At 39.3% G+C, this 23,234-nt stretch overlaps 2 protein-coding genes across 2 annotated transcripts; one reads left to right on the top strand and one right to left on the bottom strand.

Moving 5' to 3' along the window:
* Window positions 1-691: 691 nt before the first annotated feature.
* On the bottom strand, window positions 692-8,374 carry LOC145999829 (uncharacterized). Its single transcript, XM_083137092.1, has 3 exons — window positions 8,242-8,374; window positions 4,618-4,794; window positions 692-1,006 (listed from the first exon to the last, which is right to left on the bottom strand). Exons 1-3 carry the CDS (start codon window positions 8,266-8,268, stop codon window positions 791-793), a joined length of 420 nt encoding a protein of 139 aa, XP_082993218.1. The 5' UTR covers window positions 8,269-8,374; the 3' UTR covers window positions 692-790.
* Window positions 8,375-14,861: 6,487 nt separating this feature from the next.
* On the top strand, window positions 14,862-19,013 carry LOC146000138 (larval cuticle protein A2B-like). Its single transcript, XM_083137480.1, has 3 exons — window positions 14,862-14,891; window positions 17,249-17,368; window positions 18,804-19,013. The coding sequence occupies exons 1-3, from the start codon at window positions 14,877-14,879 to the stop codon at window positions 19,011-19,013; spliced, it is 345 nt and encodes a 114-aa protein (XP_082993606.1). The 5' UTR covers window positions 14,862-14,876.
* Window positions 19,014-23,234: the final 4,221 nt, after the last annotated feature.

The following is a 23,234-nucleotide window of genomic DNA, read 5'->3' as shown; positions in this document are numbered from 1 at the left end:
TCGGTAATGCATCGAGATCAAAGTGACGTCTATGGAGAGACGTTCGCATGCCATTGCACATTATTTTAATCGGATACATCCATGAAGAACTGTGCATTATGAATGGTTGTCGCGAACAATTTACAGTGTGACGCTTCCATTGAATTAAAAGTCCTACAACTACAGCTACTTATTTTGTAGCTAGCTACAGTAGCGTGGCTACAAGTAGCGCGCTACTTCTGACCACTGCAGAGCAATCACTAAAGAATTGTTCTCCTGAAACGTCACAACGAAGAACTTTGTTCTTATGCTTGTAATAACCGTAGACTTCAAGAGAAATAATCACTAAGAGTTGCTTAAAGCAATACCAGGAAACTGGAAACGTGTTGGGAAGTTTTCAGACCAAAAATTTATAATGATATGCTTATTATTCTGATAGACGTGATGCAGAAATCACACAAAAGTTAAAAAGCACATACTGTACTCGTTATTCTGAAAAAGATAATGGAAATTCCCACGCGAAATATTTAAAACATATGTTAAAAATTGAATTTAAAAATTCATACGCCCTGGCAACAGGGCACCCTTTATTTTTCTACCCCTGTTCACAACTATCCAAAAAAAGATAAATACGATGTATCTTACAAAAGCAGCTTTATTTACATTTATGAACATTTAATCAGTTCGTATTAGCTGTACAACAATTTCACGCACACCAACAGAAGCTTTATATACAAAATAAACACATTGTAACGCATATCATTACACAACAGAACAAGTCAAACAACAAGAATTAGTAACAACCAAAGTGTCAACTGTCGCTCTTTGCTTCCGGCTCCTCTGGGGTTTCATCCGTGGGGGTGAGCGATGGGGAGGCCACCCCATAGAAGTTATAGTTAAAGCTGTTGGGGCTGACGAGGGCGTACTGGCCTCCAAATAGCTCCCCATCTCGTATTTCCACCCTGTTCTTCTTCTCCCCCGTATGGGGGTTGTACACCGCGTAGCTGAACGAATATTTGGACAGTAGCTGGAAGTACAGAATATAACAACAAATAACAGTGTTGAAATTATAATATTTTTAAGGGTGTGTGCATTGTTCCCATGACGTAATTATGGTTATAAAGTGAAGTTATCCATGTAATCTGAAATGGAAATCTGTGCAGAAGTGTTACAAACTAATGAAATGATGCCCAATGGATGTGTGACGTCACGCTTCAAGATTGAGTCCAAACAAATTCCTCGCGTGGTTTCATCCTATAAGTTAGCATTGGAACCAATAAGTTGCTGACCAAGGCAGTTTATTAAGGTAAAAACACTTAACACGTAACGTTTCGACCCTGTATCAGGGTCTTCCTCAGACGAAGAACTAAACTAAAATGATGAAATAAACTACACACAGAAAGATTACATACACATAACAGTGTCACAAGCCACACAACAACAAATCAAGTTGACAGTCCTTATCTAGGAAGATTTCTACAAAGGAATTAAACATATCACCTCCTGACAGTTGTTGACTAATGGGTCTACTACACTGACAGGTGATTGGCAGGTCAAGATCAGCAAGAGTCTAAGAACCACCTGCTCACCACTCCCCCACCCCTAATGCCTTTCTGGTTATGGGTGAATACCTCCTCCTCTGGTCTTCTTCTTTTCTCTTCTTTCTTCCTTCTTCATACTTCTTTTTTCTTCATTCCTTTTCTTCATCCTTTCAACTTTCTCTAACACACTCTTCCATTCCTTGTTTATCTTGAGCCCTCCATTCCAATTCATGATGTCTTCTCCTTTCTTTTCTAATAAGAAAGAGGAAGAAGGAAATCAGAACAATAAAGGAGAAACTGGCAGGAATGGAAGAAACCATAGAAGATGGACTCACCATTTTTACTAGAGAATTCACATTCCATGAAATGAGAAGCTGGCAAGAAAACTTTAGAGAGAAGGTGAAACTGAAGATGAAGAAGAAAGGAGAAAGACTGGGATGGAGAGAGGAAAGAAGAGAAGAGGAAGAAGGTGAAGAGGGCAGGAGAAGAGTGGTTATAATCGGAGATGTTCAAATATCAGAAGAAGAGGAAGCTTTTTTGAAATTAGGCCGAGGTTTCAAAGTGATGGAGAGAAATGTGAACTATGAAGAGATTGTATATGATATTGAGGAAGCGGTGCTACATATTGAAGAAGAGGCAGAAAGGGATAAGATTAGAAGAAGAACAGCAGCCATTTTGAAGAAAGAAATGGATAAACAGAGAAGATTAGATAATTTGAGCCAGAAGGAAAGGGAGGGTATGAAAAGAATCAAGACAAGGAACGATGTGGTGGTGGAACAGGCTGATAAGGGAGGGGCCACAGTCGTGATGGAAAAAGAATGGTACGAGAAGAAGTTTGAAGACCTGAAAGGGGACACGTATGAGGAGATTTGTGGAATGGAAGAGGAACGCAATATTAGAGAAAAGATCATAAAAGATTGTGGAAGGATGGGGTTTAAAAAGCTCACGAAGGATGCAGGAAGACTGCCCTGTTTAAAAGGCTTTCCCAAAATACATAAAGAAGAGATAAAGTTGAGACCGGTGATGAATTGCAGGGACAATATTTTGGAACCTTTGGAGAAGAAGTTAAAAAAGGTAATTGAAGTGTTAGTGAGAGAACAAGAAAGCAGAGCCGTGAAAAACAGTGAGCAGGTGGTGGACCTTATAAAAGGTCTGAAGGAGTCTGGGGATAAAATCACAATGTTTAGCCTAGATGTGAGAAGCATGTTCCCGAGCATCAAAAGGGGACACGTAGTGGATATAGTGAGGAAAAAAGTTGGGAAAAGCATTATAGGAGAATGGGATAGTGAGAGAGTGGTACAAGCGCTGGAAACCATGTGGGACAATAGCTACAGCAGAGTGGGGAGTAAAATCATCAAGATTAGTGAAGGTCTAAATATAGGCTCTTGCTTGAGCCCTGTGCTGGCGGAATTAGTTATGAATGAATGGGAGAAGGAAGTGATAGTGAAAGGAGGAGATAAGTTAAGTCTATTTTGTAGATATGTGGATGATTGTTTTGGGATATGGAAAGGAACAAAAAGGCAGCTGAGTAAGCTTGTTAAAGATGTAGAAGATGAGAAAGCAGGGATATTCCTTGAGCTCGAAATGGAACAGGAAGGAACATTAAATTTCTTGGATATTGAGATGAAAAAGAAGAGAGGAATGGGGATAGTGGCTACATGGTATCAAAAGAAGTGTTCGGCAGGAGTGTTCTGCCACAAAAGAAGTGATGTGGGTGATGGAACTAAACGTAATTTTATAAGGAATATGGAAGACCGAATAAAGAAGATATGCACAGAGAAAGGGGAAGAAGAAACCAAGATTAATAGCCTGTGGGAACAACTAGAAGAGAATGGCTATGAAAAGAAAGACAGACACAACATCAACAGAAGAAGGAAAGAGATAAAAGAGAGAGGACTGGAAGAGAAGGAAGAAAAAGAAAAAGAGAGATGGTTTGGTATAAGAAGTATGGGCGATGCCACAGAGAAGATATGCAAAGTGCTGAGGAAAGTGGGTATAAGAACTTACAGGAAGGGAGGACGCACTATTTTGAGTATAGCCAGCAAGAAGAATGAAGAAAAGAGAGAGGAGGAAGAGGAAGGGGTTATCTACGAGGTGAAGTGCAGAGGATGTGAAAGTGTATATATAGGGGAAACGAAGAAGAGACTTAAAGACAGGTTAAAGCAACACATGGATGATGTGAGATTGAAGAGAGACAGGAATGCCATATTCAAACACACTAGAGAAACAGGACATGAAGTTGAATGGGATTCAGCTAGGCGAATAGGAAAAGAGAAGAGAGAACTAGTGAGAAAATGGAAGGAGGCCAAAGAAATAGAAAAGAAAGGAGAAGACATCATGAATTGGAATGGAGGGCTCAAGATAAACAAGGAATGGAAGAGTGTGTTAGAGAAAGTTGAAAGGATGAAGAAAAGGAATGAAGAAAAAAGAAGTATGAAGAAGGAAGAAAGAAGAGAAAAGAAGAAGACCAGAGGAGGAGGTATTCACCCATAACCAGAAAGGCATTAGGGGTGGGGGAGTGGTGAGCAGGTGGTTCTTAGACTCTTGCTGATCTTGACCTGCCAATCACCTGTCAGTGTAGTAGACCCATTAGTCAACAACTGTCAGGAGGTGATATGTTTAATTCCTTTGTAGAAATCTTCCTAGATAAGGACTGTCAACTTGATTTGTTGTTGTGTGGCTTGTGACACTGTTATGTGTATGTAATCTTTCTGTGTGTAGTTTATTTCATCATTTTAGTTTAGTTCTTCGTCTGAGGAAGACCCTGATACAGGGTCGAAACGTTACGTGTTAAGTGTTTTTACCTTAATAAACTGCCTTGGTCAGCAACTTATTGGTTTCAATATGGAAACAAGGCTTAATTATATTACAGTTAGCATTGGGTTTTACGTTGCAAGGGGTTAACTTTAAGAAATCTGACAGCGGTTATGAAACAAAATTGTGATATGTATAGTACATCAATGTAAAGAAAGATTTCGGAGAACACGTCTATATATTAACAAACCTTAGAGCATAACTGGAGTAAGGAAATCATGCATTTTTAAAGAAAACGAGCTAATCCGTTTCGGAACTACGACGAAATGTTTAGATAACTTACACTTGGGTCTTCGTATATTACGGGAATAACACCATGGTTCAGAGGTCCGAAATGAGTTGCTGATCTATCCACAGCCGGGGCGAGAGCTTCAGCATTTGGCCCATAGATGGCAGCAAAAGAAGGTTCTGCAGAAACTGAAGTTACTGTTGACAACACAGCAGATACAACAACAACAACCTGTAAGGAATAAGTTAATTTTATGATAAGAACAAGCACGTGCCCAAACGCATAAAATATTCTATTTGATGAGCGCAGAAGAGATGGTATTACTGACGTATGCAGGAACTCGATATGTGCCTGTCAATTTCAAGAATCGTTACGAATAAAACTAACTGCAAACTCATCAATTATTTTTCCGTGTGACTTCAAAGAAGTCTCTTTCTATTAGAGGTAGTACGGCATTTAAAAATTACCAGTTTTTGTGTATTTAGTGGGGTTTTTATTAACTTATTTAGAATAATAACAAAGAGTAAACTAGTAACCATCAACTAATACATGAAAAGTACAATGAAAGATGAAATGTATAACGAGTGTTATTTTAACAATTAGAAATTGTAGTAAAGCAATTATACAGAGTTGCAGTGATTATATTGATCAGATTTGTTTGGATTATAATGTTGGACTCTGTGTAATAACAACCCGTGACGCAATAGCCAGGGCCTACCTACCGACTGATAGAATCACTCCCACCCGATTCTACTCACTCACTCACCCGAGGTGGGAGATCATTCAACCAGTTACGTGGTGAGTGTGGTGAGCACGACGAAGCCCCAGTCATTGTTATAGGTTTCCAACCATAAAGCGGGGGGGGGGGGGAGTAACCAGAGGGGTGGAACTTTCATCCTACCAAGATTACTGCCCTGATTAAAGTTGTTAGCAGACAGTTTGCAACTTATTTGTCCCCGTGCAATCTCCATTGATTTCATATGGAGACATAGGCGCCGACTCCATGGGGCTTGAGGGGCTCGAGCCCCCCAATGTTAACGATGTGGGGGCAGAGCCCCCCAAATAATTTTGCTTAAGAGGATCTAATTTATTATTTTACTTATCTTGTAAAGTTTACTCTGAATTGTGCCACATGAACTTAACTTTAAATACACATTTGAAATGTTCTAAAGTCGTTTTCACGTTCAGAAGACACAACGGCGCTTATGGAGAAACCGCACAGTGTTGCCAATACAGCGCTAGCTCATGTCGCCAGGAAATGATGACCTTCCTTCACAATGAAGGTGTTACATATTTTGTATATATAATGATAATTATATGTAATTATTAATATTAATATTATACTGTGAACGTTACAGTTACCCTTTTTACTATGATCCATTGCGATCACTACACACGCGAGTGTAACGCACGAATATGACACTTCAGAAATCACTTAAAAAAGTAAAAATCACCGAGCGCTCACGCAACTGAAAACACTTTTTCGAGAGAGGGAAAAAGTCTAAACAGACCAAAGCAGATCTCTCACTCAAGTAAGGGGAACCTGGCACATGGGTTAGATTCAAGTTGCAACCCAAACAAACAAATGAGTTATGGCCCACGTGAACTGATAAGACGTGAATGACTCAAGCAAGGCATGTCATATTTCTATCTTGAAGCCCCATATTTTGTCACGTGTTGGAAAGCCTTTCAAAGGTTAATATGGTGTCTATGAATTTATGTGTACGTTGGAAACTGAAAGGTGATCTTTATTTCAGTATTAATGTCGACATGAATGTAAACAAAAAGAACGTGTATTTGCGACAGCACTAATGTTGCTCACAGCAGCAGCATTGGAAATAATTGTCAATTATTAAATTTAAGTAATTTCAATTCTATTATAACAAACTGCGTGAAGTTCATATTTTTACTGAATGGAAATAAAATAACAACTCGAAAACTTGATGGTGTTTAGCCGGAGCCAGCTCAAGATGGCCAGACAACGTCTCCTTACTTCGTGCGCGGTTCGGGTTAAAAAGGAACTCCAAATGCATGGAAGTAATATTTCTGGGAACCTTTGAGTGGTTATAAAAAATAATTTCATTATTTTCTCCACAACTATGTTGCTGGAAGTTTTTACTTGGAATTACAGAACAAGAAATGGCCAGCGACGACATTTTCTACTGCACGAATATAAAAAATCTCCACATACTTTATTTGAATATTTTTTAATGCAAATATGCTTTAAAGTATTGATAAATGTACCACCATCACCTATGACAATTAAAAAACAGTGTCAATTTTTTTAATAATGAATGCTTCAATTTTACGGCATGTTTCAACGTTAGGAATGAAAACAATGTAAAAATTGTGTTTTCACAGAAAATTTGCGTTTTTAATTTATCTAAAATTATGTAAGCAAGTTACCAGTTTTTTGTGTTCACCATCGTATTCTCTACAAAATTTCCTGTAAAACTGCAGGTACCGAATTTACTTAAGCTAAATTTGTAAATCCAGAAATTTCACAAAAGCGCGCTCGTATTTGCCATAAGAAAAGCATTGTCCATAAGAGCCCATTGTGTCTTCTGAACGTGAAAACGACTATAGACCATCAACTTTGGGGGGCTATGACCAGAGACAGCAAAACACATGACTTATTACTATATACTAAGTACATAATTATGAGTATTGTTAACATTTTTACTAAAAAGAGTTTCAAAAGAAGATGTGCATGAACTAGGAGAGTGGATGGGACGTTCGGGCTACAGATGGCTCTCACATGACATTCAGAACGAAATTATTGATATATTAGGGAGATCCAGTGGCGGCGTTTAAGGGGAGGCCGTGGGGGCAGTTGCCCCCCACTTTTTGCCACTTTTGTTTCCGCACTATGCTAAACCTTATCTACGAGGGGAAAGTAAACTATCCTTCCCCCCCCCCAGTTTTTGCACCTTGCGCCCCTAGTTTTGGCACCCAATCGCCTCCACTGGGGAGATCTGTTTTGCGGTCCGTGGTAGCAGATATTAAAAGTCGGGAATATTTTGCTATTATGGTTGACGATACTTGTGACATATTGATCCGTGAACAATTGACATTTTGCATTCGAACTGTAAATAAAAATTTTAACATTTTTGAGGAATTCATGGGTTTTTACGAGATTCCGAACACTGAGGCCAAAACTTAAAAAAGGGAGGGAGTGAGTCATTCATTAATTTATTTCAGTGATCAGAGGCCCCCCCCCCAATAATTTTAACAAGTCGGCGCCCCTGTATGGAGATATTAGGCCGTGTGAAAGAAAGCACGTATTTTATTAACAATGCACATATATTGTTACTTTTCAATATTTGATGGTCCTTTTTAAAGAGCGGTGTCATGGGTGGAATTACAGATCTTATCACGTAACCGCCCCTTCCATATACCCAATTGTTCCTCTTGCCAATTCAATGGCGTTCAAATAAAGCACACATTTCATTTAGAACCTGGTAGGTTAGATAATATTCACTAAAACAACGAATTTACTATGCAAATTCAAAACTAATACTTTGAAAAATAAATTCCCAGAATTGAATATAACTATCCCTAAAATATTCTTGCAGTTTTTACCACTCTTTCCTTTCGAAGCAGCTGAGCACAACAAGAAAACCGGTTCTACTTACAGCACTAGCAGACATGTTGCAACTTAAGAACGTATTCACTTACTGCTGTGCGAAAACTACATATACGCATTTATAGCATCACATTGTACACACGAATGCATAATTCTAATGTCTAAACACGTTCAACAACCTAATGGAATGAGCTGATGCTGTTTATCCTATTCTTGCTGGAACCGTTGTTCGACGTCAGCCATTCGAGATAACATTGCTGACAACATAAACATAAATCACCTGGATATGTCTGTAGTTACACTTTGTATCTTGTTATTTATTTCGTTTACGTGAGCGAAGAAGGATTAACATGGTGTTAATGACAATTAAAATGTAAATTAAAGCAGGAAAAGTTGATATTTACTACATGTAACGACACTTTCACTTTCCTTGTTAGTACGAAGCTTTATTAAATAAGGTAGAACCATGTACTGTACTTGAACGCTCAGTGGACATCACAATGACGTCACTTCCTGCTACACTTACATCATCGGTCAATGTCCGTATAGATTGTCCACCAGTTATTATTATAATTGTTATTTATGTATGGTTACCCTTATGTATAACGGTCTTCGGATAAGTACTTTTTAAAGTAATAAATTTATTTCATTCTAGATATTATATGTAACTCATACAATATACAATTTACTGCATACATTAACTGACACGAGCATTTTTCACCCACGAATTATTAAGATTAAAATTAATTTTCATTATTTGATAACAAACATAATACAGAGCATTCCCTGACATTCGCTACGAGACTCGGCGGCAAGCGGCCCGGCGTCAGCGATTGTCTTTCCCGATGAACGTACCGCGACAGTCGCACGCTACAGTCTGTTTCTTTCGCTCTCCCTGCCTTCGCTCTCTTTCCCTTTTTGTTGACGTTGCAGACTGACGCCAGCAGAGGCGCCGACTTGTAAAAATTATTGGGGGGCTATGATCACTGAAATAAATTAATGAATGACACACTCCCTCCCTTCTTTAAGTTTTGGCCACAGTGTTCGGAATCTCGTAAAAGCCAATGAATTCCTCAAAAATATTAAAATTTTTATTTACAGTTCGAATGCAAAATGTCAATTTTTCACTGATGGATATGTCACAAGTTTCATCAACCATAATAGCAAAATATTCCCGACTTTTAATATCTGGTACCACGGAGCGCAAAACAGATCTCCCTAATATATCAATGATCTCGTTCTGAATGTCATGTGAGAGCCATTTGTAGCCCGAACTTCCAATCCACTCTCCTAGTTTATGCACATCTTCTTTTGAAACTCTTTTTAGTAGAAATGTTAACAATACTCATAATTATATACTTAGTACTATATAGTAATAAGTCATTTGCTTTTGCTGTCTCTGGTCATAGCCCCCAAAGTTGATAGTTTAGCGGTCTCAGCCCCCAAAGTTGATGGTCTATAACATTTCAAATGCGTATATAAAGTTAAGTTCATGTGGCACAATTCAGAGTAAACTTTACAAGAGAAGCAAAATAATACATTAGATCCTCTTAAGCAAAATTATTTGGAGGGCTCTGCCCCCAAAATCGTTAAAATTGGGGGGCTCGAGCCCCCCCCCTCAAGCCCCATGGAGTCGGCGCCTATGGACGCCAGTATAATCCTCCCTCGGAAGTTCTGTTGTGTCGTGTCCGTGTGGCTTAATATGGCACCACAAAAGTTTACATTACAACAAAGGATTTATCTTGTCGAGTGTTACTTCGGAAAGAGGAATTGTGGAGAATGCGACGACGTTTTGCAACGAAATATCCTAATGTTCCCGTTCCACATAGGACCACAATATTAAACCTCGTAAAAAGTTTAGAGTAACAGGGTCAGTTCTGAATAAAAGTGGAAAGAAAAACCCACGTGTACTTACTGAGGAAAAACTCGATGAGATAGGACAAAGGTTAGAACAGTCTCCTCGGAAATCTATCCGCCGCCTCTCACAAGAAACGGCTGTTTTAAAAACCACAGCATTTAGAGCCGCTAAAATTCTTAATCGGGAGAATTACAGTAGACGAACTTGCACGTGCAAATGCTAATTTCCTTCGGAGATGCCAGGAATGTGTTGCACCAGAGGGACATTAACAATCAAACACCTTCTGTAATCAAGGTTAGTACACAATATGAAAACTGTAATTTTAATAGCCGACCCGTTCGCCGGGAAAGACAAGCGCCGATGCCGGGCCGCTTGCCGCCGAGTCTCGTAGCGAATGTCAGGGAATTTTCTGTATGTTGAAATATGAAAATAGAGCAATTGCTTTGAAGCAAAGGATGTACGTGAAAATTAGCAAGACATAATTTTGTTGAATACTGTTGAAACTTACAGAAATGTAAATGTACAATTAACTAAATTTCGTTACTTGTTAATTGAAAAAAATAACTGAGTTATAGATACTTATTTTAAAAAAATAACTCTTGTGTGAACGAAACATGGACAAAAAGTGTTTTGTTTTGGAGGGGCAAAAATCCAATAGTCTGTCCCCTAGCGTAGGCAGTGGCGGCGATTAGGGGGCATGAGGGGCAGTTGCCCCCCACATAAGGCTCGGCTGTTTTCAAATTTTCCTCTCCTTTCGAAAAAGTGCTGATATATTCCAAAATCTGAAAAAATTACATCAGTTTAGAATTTTGTCTAGAGTACTGGCGTGCATTTTCATGTGGTTTGCTTTTACTGTTATGTAGATATTATCAATAGTTTAATAGACTTTGGTAATTGCGAAACTATTGAGAATATCTACATAATATCGAAAGCAAACCACACTAAAATTCACGTCGATGCTCTTGAAGGAATTCTAAGCTGATGTAATTTTTCGGATTTTGGAATGTCACAGCGATTTTTCGAATGGGGAGGAAAATTTGAAAACAGCCGCCCTGGTGTCGGCCACAGGTCCAGCCGAGAACTGTCCTTGCGCCCCAGTTTTGGCACCCAGTCGCCGCTAGCGAGTACTGGATTTTTCCTGCAAGTACAATTACCCACGAGTTAGACAGTGCACGAGTGCAATTACTTTTATGTAACAGAGCGTAAGTTCAAGGCGTGAGAAGAGCGTCACTTCCTCCCATCACGCCCACCCGTAAGGGTACGTGTATGCTCCAGGAAGTAGAAACAATGCATTGCAGCAACAATCATTTACGTTGTAATTGCCCATGATGAAACTCTGCGAAAGACTAACGCGTGCACCTTAATTGAAAGCGAAGCTAATTAAGTTCGCTCCTGATCACATTTCGGGCGCCGGCAACCTGTTCTACCCACGCCCTTCTCAGAGCCCTCTGGAGCCCTTTAGAAGCAACGGATTGTGCTGAAACTTAGTACAGAGGCTATGCTGACCACGGGGAAGCCAACTGTGATAAAATAAAGTTTAAATTTTCGCCACCAGATGGAAATGTGGCGCTGAAGTAACAAACCAATAATTTTGAGTTTATATCGGTACAGCAGTGTTCAATATGTACCCTGTCAACGTGAATTACTCTTTGGAAGCGTAAGACAGTGTGGTCGATCGTCAAAAAAAGTGTTTTCTATGATGGTGTTCAATGTGCACCAGATTTCAGCGCCACATTCCCACCTGGTGGTGAAACTTTGAACTATTTTTTTTTCTCGTCAGTATTCGCTTCCCTATGGTCTCCATAGCCTCTGTACCAAGTTTCACAATTAAAAAATCATTCGGGTAATGACTGTTAAAAGTCAGGGCGCGAAATCGTGGGGGGGGGGGGACGGGAGATTTTCCCCCACCAACAATCTTGGCTTCAAAAATCCCTCTTACAAAAAAATTCCGGGGGGAGAGTGTTAAAAAAAACAAAAGGCGAGCAATTATTTTTTACTTCAAATTATCGAAAAAACACACAAAGTAATGAGTTTGTGAGTGTTGCATACTTTCTCTCTCTCTCTCATTCAAGAAACTATTTACAGATCTTACACCAATAACAAATGTTATGTTAATATAATATATTCATCACAAAGGTAAAAATTACAATGCAAGACAAATATAACTATGAAATCTAATTGATTTATACTAATAGAAAGAAAAAACTAAACAAAAACTTAAAGCATAATAAAAATATTTCAACTATTTTCTTGTCATTTATTGACATCCTTAACCAGTCAGTAAAGGAATTAGTTAGCTACTTTTTAAATATCTGATATATATAAAATGTTTATACTTAATAATAATAATAATAATAATAATATATACCGGACAGTAAGTATTCCTGTATAGTTTTCTACGGATGCAAAACGTGGTTCCTTACAATAAAATATGTTTGGAACTAAAAGAGTTGAAACAAGTGAGTGGAGACGGTTACATGATCCTCAATTGTATAATTTACATTCGTCCGTCGATATTAGTACACCAATTAAATCAAGACGACTTTGGTAGGCGGCATGGGCGTGCGCACACCCTCCGATTGGGGAGGGCAGGGACAAAAGCTTTGATGAAAGTTCCGTGGCGGCAAGAAAAAAAATCCATCCGAGTACTTTACACACTCTAATTTAATGCGTACATAACAGGAATGTATTTAAGTTGAGCCAGGACAGGAGCCCCGAAAATCCCATTCCTCTATACACTTTGTGTAATTTTAGGCGTAATTATATACATGCCATACCTCAGATGTCGAAATGGAACTCATATTTACTCCAAGTAAAGGAAAACCTAATCGAAACAATTCTCGCCTCTTCTTAAACTAACACTTTCACTACACACGCACTTCATTGATTGATTGAAGTAGGTTATTTTACGTCGCTTCTTTCACACTTTTGGTCAATCGCGACGATGGGAATGAATGGTGATATGATGAGATGAAGATAATGACAAACACAAATAGGCGACACAACACAAGTCCTACAAAGGATTATCCTGGCTGCAGGCTCAGGCGCCAGGGCCTCGTTAGTCTGCTACATTCAGTCCAGGGGCGAACTGCGTGGAAGTGATGTTGACATTTGGGTGTCTATATATAAAACGGACACCTCTACAGACGCGCTTGTGAATTGAATGCACACATATATTTACAAATATTTTATAGCATATGAAACACAGTTGTTCCAATATTAGAATGAGTTTCGACAGTCTTACGAAAATTTTCTATCCGACAGTGTTTGGAATAAACTGTCTTTGATTAATTAATATATAATTTTACTTTAAAGTGAAAAGGCTTTATTTTTTTAAGGGGACGATAAGACCCTACAGATCTTTCGTTCAGTTGTTACAAGAGTTTTAAACACCTCCACTTCGTCAGTGATACATCCTCTCTTTGCAGGGAATCATCAGCTAGAAAAAGATTCATCCTTTTCTTTTTTTTCGAAGTAATGGTTCGAAAACTAGGGGGGTAAAGGACAGTTTTAGGGTAGATAAGGTTTAGCATAGTGCTGGAGGAAAAGTGGCAAAAAGTAGGGGACAACTGCCTCCCTCGCTCCCACCCTACTAGCCGCTACTGTACGCCATTGCTCGTTAATGGCGATATATCCACTAAATTTCCAGGTGAAAATATTAGGAGCGGCAAGTGCCACCCCCCTTTCCCCCTAAGTAACGACTAAGCTGTGCAGGCCAGCTGAACAGTGCAATGGATTAAATAAATAGATAAATTGAAACAAGAACTTCACATTAAAACGCATAATTTATGTTTTTTTTTTTGCTTTCTAACACTACCTTTTGCCATCTTTTCTAGCATTTGTCATTTTTTTAGGAATGTCAGGCTCCAGTCCCAACCCCTTCTCAGGTCCGCCACTGGCTCCAAGGGGATAAAAGAACCTTGCAGGGACGGTTCCAGCCCTTCCAGCCTGGACCCTAGCATAATTTCAGCTATAGATAATATTTTCTCAATTATTTTAATAAAGATTAATTCAATGATCGTAGTTGTTGGTATAAATAAATGGTAATAATCAGGGTGGTATTTGAAGCAAGGATATGGTTGGGAATTCTTCCTCCGGTTGCTGATTAATGGATCTTAGGTTAATGCGAACTATATATACCGTTATTTCCGAAGTAGTTACTGGAAATTTTACAAGTACCACACTGGTGATAATCAAACAACAAAAATCTTATTGATTTGCAATTCGCACATCAAGGATAATATAGAGTTTCATTCGGAGTTATGTGTTATGGGGAAAATTGGAAAATTCCATCTTCAAGGACTGGTAACCTGAGCTCGTAATTTATTTGTGACTTGAATATTCATTAGTAAATCTCATTACATTGTTATTAGTGATGAAATTTGGTAACAAAGCTTGCAAAAGTTTTTTCATGGAAATCGTGCAGAAAAAAAATAAGCTTTCTTGAATTTTAGGTCCTGTGTTTAGCAAGAATTAGGCACTTAAATCATAAGTGCCAGGCACAACGAACATCGGCACATATTTTTCTTATTCTGTTTGTTGCTTCCAGAGTTCCCAATGAAATGAAGCAAAGGAATCGAACGACGTCATAATCCAAAGATTCATGTTCGGGAAAGAGAGTATAAGTAAAGAAGTTCATGATCCGAATATGCAAATCACTTCATGTAATGCGTGCCTGTTTATTGGGCATAAAAGTTGTTGGATTTCAATGACTTTAGCGGTACATTTTCTTTGGCTCGCGGTCGAATTAACATTTACAACCTGCATTTTAATTACTGTTATTAATTTTCACTCAAGATGATATATAAGAGGCCGATTTCTTGTTGGGTTCATCACTAGCCTAGTGACCAAACAACAGCTAACGCTAAAATGAAGGCTACAATTGTAAGTAGATTTAAGTCAAGGTAGTCTGTGTAGAAATGTGTTGCAAGTAATCATCTCATTCAACTCATCATAATGGTCTGTGATAGGAATACTTCCGATTGTAACGAAAGAAGCATTTTCTTACCAGTCTTGTTTGTTTAAGCTCGCTTTATGCATAGATAGACTAATCGGGACTGGGTCTACTGTTTAAACCGCCATGTGCCTTCACCGGGAATCGAACTTAAGACTCCTTGATTATAAGGACAGCGGTACAGTGGCATTTATAAGTAATACCAAGTGAATTGTCCATCACCATGCTTACTCTCTTTGTTCTAGCCAATGAATACTTCAAAAAAGTTATTCAAGGAATGGAAGAATAAATGTCAACAATGTAAACATAAACGCAATTTTTGTAAATATATATTTCTTTCGTAGTTCATACTCAATTACATATATGTACGTACTTTCTAGAGTGTCAATTATTTACAGGTCCTTTATTACACACATAATTAATGTATTTCTTCAAGGTATTTATACTGCGTTTATTTTATTTGCATATTGTATGTAATTTATAATATATTATATTAGTATCTCCTTATATATATATATATATATATATATATATATATATATATATATATATATTTGTACATGGTGGTTAAGATCTGAAATACTGAGTGTAAAGATAAATACGTTGTGCATTGAACTTAATAATTTAAATATTGTATTCATGTAGGCTATTTTTGTAGATAATAGTTAGATATTTTATTCCACTCTCTTCAATTAACATGCATTATTATAACTCGGTTTGTTAACTGTTGTATACACATATAATTTAGCGTTGACATGTTTTATGTTTATTTACATTTCCGCACAATAATATTTCTTATCAAAATGTAAATTTACAAATTCAAAGCAAGAAATATAGAACACTGTAATTGGGCATTCGCCTGTTGTGTTTAATAATAATAAATAAATACATAAATCTAACACCAAACTAGCTTTGACAACCTCTGTACCAGCGTACATAAAAATTAATTTCTTACAAGCACGCATGAGAAGAATCAGTGAAAACAGTCGTGGACAATTTGCCGAACAATACTCACTCACTACGCCATCGAGGAAACACACATGCTACTATTTTACCATTTTGCAAACCAGATCATCTTATTAAAGCTGAGGTACAACTCAGAAAAGCATTAAGATAATCATTGCTTCTGGTAAATAAATTTATTGTTTATTTCTTGTCCTACATATTGTTGCTGAATATCTTTTATGTTAGTCTCCATATCTTACACTTCACATTTCAATGCTAAATTTACTAATTTATATTTTCAATGGGATTTAAGATGTGCCTTTTCATCCACTTAACCATCATTAGGTTACATTTCACTTTTTTCAGTTTTAGACTATTAGTAATAATTAAATTCATATATTTAAAAAAAGAAAAATATTTAAACAATAAGAAGCCAAAACTATGCTATGTAAAAATGGTTTTCACAAACATTGGTTCCAGGAGGTCTACATCACACTTTGGTCAAGGTTTAACTTCGGTGGTGTTAAAATGGTGGTGTTCACAACCTGCACCGTAGTGGCTATCGTGACACGTTCCGATTGTAGTGTTATTACGTTCACCGCACTTGCATTAAATTTAATATTTTCCCGGGTTCGAATCCTGGCCTGGGCATAGATGTTTGTAAGTGTCCATTCATCAATTTCATCCCCATCTTCTCAAATTAGCCAAAAGTGGAACAAAAAGCGAAGTAAAATAAAGCAAATTAAATCAAATCTTTGCTTCTTTGTACCGGATGACCAGAATTAAAGTTACCCAACTCAGAGCCCTTTGTAGCCTGTTTGAGGCATCGTATAACTCTGAAATTTGGTGAATCCACTATGCAGACCATGGGGAAGAGGATGGCGATAAGAAAAAATAGTTCAATTTTCCGCCACCAGGTTGAAATGTGGCGCTGTAATAATGAATATTGAAAAACACAAGTGATTTAGCTGAGTTATTAATTAGAAAGACATTTGTTAGTGGCTGGAAGTTGCGAGAAAATAACTTCGTTTTTTGCAAGATTGCAAGGTAAAGGCAAATCCATAACCAATTGGAGCAGTTTACGTCATTATTACAACCAATTATGGAAGTACGTGCCAAATTTCAACCTGGTGGCGGAAAATTTAACTATTTTTTATCGCCATCCTCTTCTCCATGGTCTGCATAGTGGATTCACCAAATTTCAGAGTTCTACGATGCCTCAAACAGGCTACAGAGGGCTCTGAGTTGGGTAACTTTAATTCTGGCCACCCGGTACTAGTAAGGTAGACAACGGTGTTGATCTAGCGAAAAGGTGAATCCTACTTCTGATGTTTTTCTCCAGGTCGTTGCAGCACTTTCCTGGATCCTGGTGGCGAAGGCAGCAGCCGGAGTCCTGGGTCCAGTGGCGGTTCCTGTCAACGCCGTGCCCATAGCCTCAGCAGCACAAATTCTAGAAACATTCGTAAGTAGAAGTGGAAAATGTTTCCGTATTTATTTAATTTTACGTCGCTTTATTGTGGTCAACTCGCTCTGGTGTTCACTTGTGGACTGCAAAGCGACCAATGGCATAGCAGCTTTGTAAGACGGGGGAAGGGAGGAATGTTCTTGTTTTTAAGTCCACTTTGTGTGCAGAAAGTCGAATCTGGACTGGGCCTACAGTTTAAAGTGGAATCCGAAATATTATGGTTCTTTCCGAAGATTCTCCCTTATCGCACCCAATTCCACCTCCCGTATTCAGTCTTCTGACGTCAGGCTAAATACTTTTGTAGTTAGGCCTATATGCTAAGCCTATATAACAAGCCTAACCTAACCTTGAGTGCTATATGTGATACCCCTGTCTGAAAGGTACAAAGAGCAGACTTGACGTATGGTCTTGTTGGAAGTGACGTCACCTAATGCAGTTCGAAAGCGCCAAGTAAACTAGCAATCGAGACTACAGCGCGGAGCACGCATCGTTGCAGGCTTGAGTACTTGATTCGTGGACTCGTTGTTCATTTGTTTGAAATCACGGAAGTAGAAAGTCAGGCAGATGTTTGTTGAAGTTCTTCTAATGTGTGGATGTACGAGAACATTTTAAAATGCTATATGATTTCTATGGTGAAAAACAATGTGTTCTTAGTTTTATCACAGATAAACGTATGTAATACTATTACATGAATTGATAAAAATAAAAAAATAAAACGATGCAAGAATTTAGATACAATAGGACGTATTCATTATCTAGCTTATGTGTAGTTAAGATCGCCAAATTTTGTGCAAAAAAGACTGCCCTGGCAAGGATATTACTGTCAAATAGATAAAGAATTGAACATTTATTAAATACAAAAAAAAAGACGGTTGGATCCAATTGACAAAAAGTAAAGTTCCTGGTTAATATTTTGTGCATATTATCATAACTGAAATGGCAGTGCTTAGACACTGTCCTTCAAGGTCATATTATCCCAATATAATCTTTGTCTTCCAAGGTACATACTGGTTCGGATCCCACTTTAAACTGTAGGTCCAGTCCCGATTAGCCTTACTGTGCATAAAGTGGACTTAAAACACCAAATCAATCAATCAATCTTTGTCTTCCAATTAGTTCAGCGGAAATAAATCACCAGTGGCGGCGACTGAGCGGGGGAGGTGGCAAGGTGTCAAAACTGGTGGTGGGGGATAGTTTCCTTCCCCTTGGTAGATCAGGTTTAGCATAGTGCGGGGGCAAAAGTGGGGAAAAAGAGGGGCTACTGCCCCAACGCCCCCTAATCGCCGCCACTGTAAATACCCACCCATTGATTATACAACAAATGTTCAAAAAGTATATACTTGGTTAAGCGTTTCGGGGGGGGGGGGAGGAAGGGGTCCGGACTCCCTCTAAATACGTGGCTGCCTTTGATCAATGTCTTCTTGTGTTGCAGGCTTATCCAAGGTACCAGTTCGGGTACGCTGTGAATGACGTCATCACCGGAGACAACAAGAACAGGGTGGAGGCCCGCGACGGGCACTTGGTGGGTGGAGAGTACACCGTGGTGGACCCCAACGGTAGCGTCAGGCACACAAGCTACGGGACGTCCTCCCCCTCGCTTGCCGCCTTCGCCGCCCCTGTGCTGGGCAAAGTAATTGCCTGAACCACTCCATCAAGGTTTAACAAGCTTGGTTTCAATTGTACAGTGACGGCAATAAAAGTGGGACGCCTAGATGCTGAGATGCTCACTTACCTGCAAGGTGTGTTGTATAACTCTAAAGGCGCTGGTAGAAGTTGCCATTGAAAATCTATTAAAATCCACTTTTCACCGTTGAGTTAGGCAGGGAAGCGAGTATGTTAGGATCTAGGTGTCCCATTATTATTGCTGGTGACTGTACATACAGTACTTGTGGAAATAACTGTTGTTATATTCTCTGTAAAAAAATACCATTTATCATACTGTTTGAACATTGTCACCACGTATGACGTACAGTCACGCGCATATTGGTAGGTTGTGAAGTTGTCTAATTTATATTGCAAATGTTAAGTGGTTTCGTTATATAATAGTCTAAGTCTAGACTCAACCCTAATTTTGTTCATGACCGTACAAGACATCAGAAGATAAGCTAAAGTTTCTACAATTTATATTTAATAAAAGTAATTTCTTAAAAATGTGCAAAACTTATTTCAGGCGTGATCCTCAATAGTGTTATACTCTGTTCCGTCTATCTCTTGGGCAAGGTCGCGCATAACGGTAGAGAAGGGGGGAATCGAGTGGGCAGAGCTAAGCAGTACACGCTGCTGCGAAGGATGGTAACTGCATTCGCTCCCACCTCCACGCAATCCCATTCCCTCTCAGGCGTTCATTGGTAGAGCAGTCTCACGTCACTTGCACATACACTTGTTTTCGTTCGCTTGCTCCAGAGATCTGAGACAGAGTGTACCCTAACACCGTAGGCATTCCACGTCTGACGTCATATCACGAAATTGGAATCGTGTTGTGCGACAAGGGAGGCCCGGTTATTTGTGCGCCAGACAGACAGAGAGACAATAATGGAGGTATTGGAATAGCGAAACACAGAGACAGGAGATAGAAAAAACAGGCAAGATAAGAGAGGTAAGGAGCGAAAAGTGGTGAAAAGATAAACAGAAAGGGATGAAAACATGAAGAGGAAGAGAGAGGTAATGAATGGAACAAAAGAGAAATAAAGGGATTGAGAGATGAAAAAGAGTACAGTAGGATAGAGAGAAACGGAAGAAAACGAATGAGAGAGAGAGAGGGAGAGAGAGACAAAGAGAAAGATAACAACGAAACCTGGAATAGGAAGAGAAATAGAATAGAATCTTAGAATAAGGAAGAGAGAGTTCAAAGTTCATATTGCCTACACACGTCTCGACACGAGTTTGTTTTCACGTAAGTGTCATACATAAAAATTATTTGTTCTAACGTGAACTTTGCGGCTGGCATTTCAATCCCCTCACTTACACACAACACACTGCAATTACACAAAGAAGTAACGAGAAACCACACTCTTTCACACAGTACAAAATTAACACGCTCTTGGTTCAAGGTCTGTTCCTCACTCCATTCGCAGCTCTGTCCAAGGGACCTGTAGTCGCGATGGAAAGAACAACTCAAGCTCGGAGCTTTCAGATTGCAAACAATGCTCACGAAAACCACTGACTTAACGGTTTAGTCTACAACGTAATCTTGATACAGTGTTGCACATTCGAAACGATTCCGAGCGAAGCAAAATGTTTTCGAGGGTAAACTTAAGCGGGACGTTACTGGTCGAAAATGTCGGCATCTCCGCTTTCGCCGCCCGCCACACTTCTCCCGATCTCTCGGCCTCGCAAGGAAATGGACGCACGGTACATTTGTATGTGGCGGATGTAGTGATTTGAACGTGGAATATTCGTTGTAGTGTATAATTTCTGCACAATAAGGCGACATTGGGAGTAGACAATTAATAAGAAATCATGCCTCTGTGCGCAGGTTTCTAATGAAACAACAGAAGTGGCAAGAAATTTAAAAACACGAATTAAGAGATCATGTTCCACGGGTGAACATGCTTTCAACATATTTACGTTTATTATATACGCATTTCTGTTGTGATTTTATTAATGGTATTATTATTAACGGTAAGTATAAAATTTAAAATTCTGATACATCGGAATAGCAAAAATCGGTAGCATGTTACCTAAAAATTACAATGGGGAATGTTTATACGTGTACAAAAGAGCGTTGCGAATTTTGTGGGATGTAAATTCATTGAACGAACAGGGAGCCTTCAGGCATGCGACAAGAGACACGTGTCTCTTGGAAACCAACCATTAGAAATAAATTAGACCTTCCGAACCAAAGCGATGCGCCGAGCTGCACGTGTCGCTCGGACTGGGCAGTTTTCTCAGTACCGTCAATCGTGTCGCCTCGGTCTGTTGTAGGAGTAGGGACGGTGAATGTCTTACTTCAGACTGAAGGAGCCCGTGTTGCTGGCCGACTCTCATAAGTCATAAGGGAGTTTTCAGATCGAATGGACGAGCGAGCCACTGAGAATTTACACCGCAGTGGCAAGCGATAAGCGACATGGACCCCTTCAGTCTAAAACAAAACATTCACCACGCATGCACGAACAACACGCTGAAGCGACACCACGCATGATATTGGGAAAACGACTGGGTTTAAAAACTTGCATTAATTTCTGGAAGTCGGTTACCAAGGGACTCGTGTCGCTTGTCGCCTGGGTCTGAAATAATCTTCCTACAACTCGACTTGTGTGTAAAGTGGCGTAAATTGTGTTGTTTAATCGGATTAAACCTCTGTATAAAAATATCTCCCCCCCGCTTTGAATTGTAGACAAACCTCCAAAATGTTATTTTAACAGCATGCGTATGATGAGAGGATGCTATACCATTAAATCAGACCAATGACCACCATTTACTCCAGAGGATCTGTCTGCACACCGCCATTTTCATGGCACAGTATTATTCGCCTCCAGATGCGATATCAAATCCTCCGTAACATGTCAGATCTGGATTTCAGGTGGCCATTTTAAGAGAATACCTCAATGATGTGTTCAGAGACAAATGAATTGGACGAGGATTGCCAAATTTACCAGCACCTCTAAAATGGCCACCCCAAAGTCCAAATCTGACATCTTGTGATAATGCGCTATGGGGACACATCAAACAGAAAGTCGACCATAATCGTTATCAGACAACTGGGGAACTTCAAGAAGCTGTTCGCAGTGCGTTTGCTTCCCTCACGCCAGTCAAGTTACGGAGGATTTCACATCGCACCTGGAGGCGAATAATACTGTGCCATGAAAATGGCGGTGTGCACACAGATCCTCTGGTGTAAATGGTGGTCATTGGTCTGATTTAATGGTATAGCATCCTCTCATCATACGCATGCTGTTAAAATAACATTTTGCAGGTTTGTATACAATTCAAATGGGGGGTAATGGTACTTTTGGTACACCCTGTATATCAATAATGTTTTCTGAAGCAGAATTAGTTGCCAAGAACTTCGTGTGATTGTTTCTGATGATTTAAACATGAAGAAACATAACAAGCAGCCTTATTTTTACCCGGGTGGCGCTTCCCAACATGGCGGCCGCCGCAAGCTATTTTCGCTTCAGCTGATGTCACACACGCTCTTTCTATTCCTTCTATACTCTAAGAATAGAATAGAAAGATCGCTAGAGAAAGACAAAAACAGAAGATAGAGAAAGCCGGGAATTAAAGTATGCAGGGAAAGAAAAAAGAAAGATAGACAACATGAAGAGAGAGAGAGAGAGAGAGAGAAAGAAGAAAGAATGGACAGAGAGAAACAGCGAAAGAGAATAATAGAATCCTCACTTTTCAACCAGCTAACCCTTACTTCTCGGCGTATAATGTCGTGATACAAGTTCTGTTCCTAACAAACCATAAAACTTCACGACAACGCAACCGCTGCTCCGAAATTGGCATTTGCAATCATGTTCTTATATCTGAGCCAGGATCACTGGGCGTGGCTGAACGCTGATTGGTCACGACTCGCAAGAACATTTTGGCAAAGGCTGTTAACGTCCAAAATGCGATAGCCTTGAGGTAAATCTGTCCTTGCCCTTCAAGACCCATCGTATTTCCAATCCCACCACGCTCCCTTCAAATTTTCTGGGGAAAATAATCACCACTTGCTACCAGTGACATAACATCTCTTTGGCTTTGGGAAGGTCAGTTCGTAGCATGAAGAAACAATGGAAAAACTTTGGAGCAACCTTGGTAAATTGATCCTAGCGCGCAAAAACGTCGGTGTAGCTGTCTAATTGTTTCGGCTAATTGTTTCTCTCGGGAGCCACAAAGTACTGGTCTTTCTAAGCACGTGTGGGAATATTTGTTC

The sequence above is a fragment of the Lepisma saccharinum genome, chromosome 16 (assembly GCF_977018435.1).
Source record: "Lepisma saccharinum chromosome 16, izLepSacc3.1, whole genome shotgun sequence".
In the NCBI taxonomy this organism is placed as follows: domain Eukaryota; kingdom Metazoa; phylum Arthropoda; class Insecta; order Zygentoma; family Lepismatidae; genus Lepisma; species Lepisma saccharinum.
The sequence above is the reverse complement of the archived record's forward strand: the minus strand, read 5'-3'. Positions and strand labels throughout refer to the sequence as shown.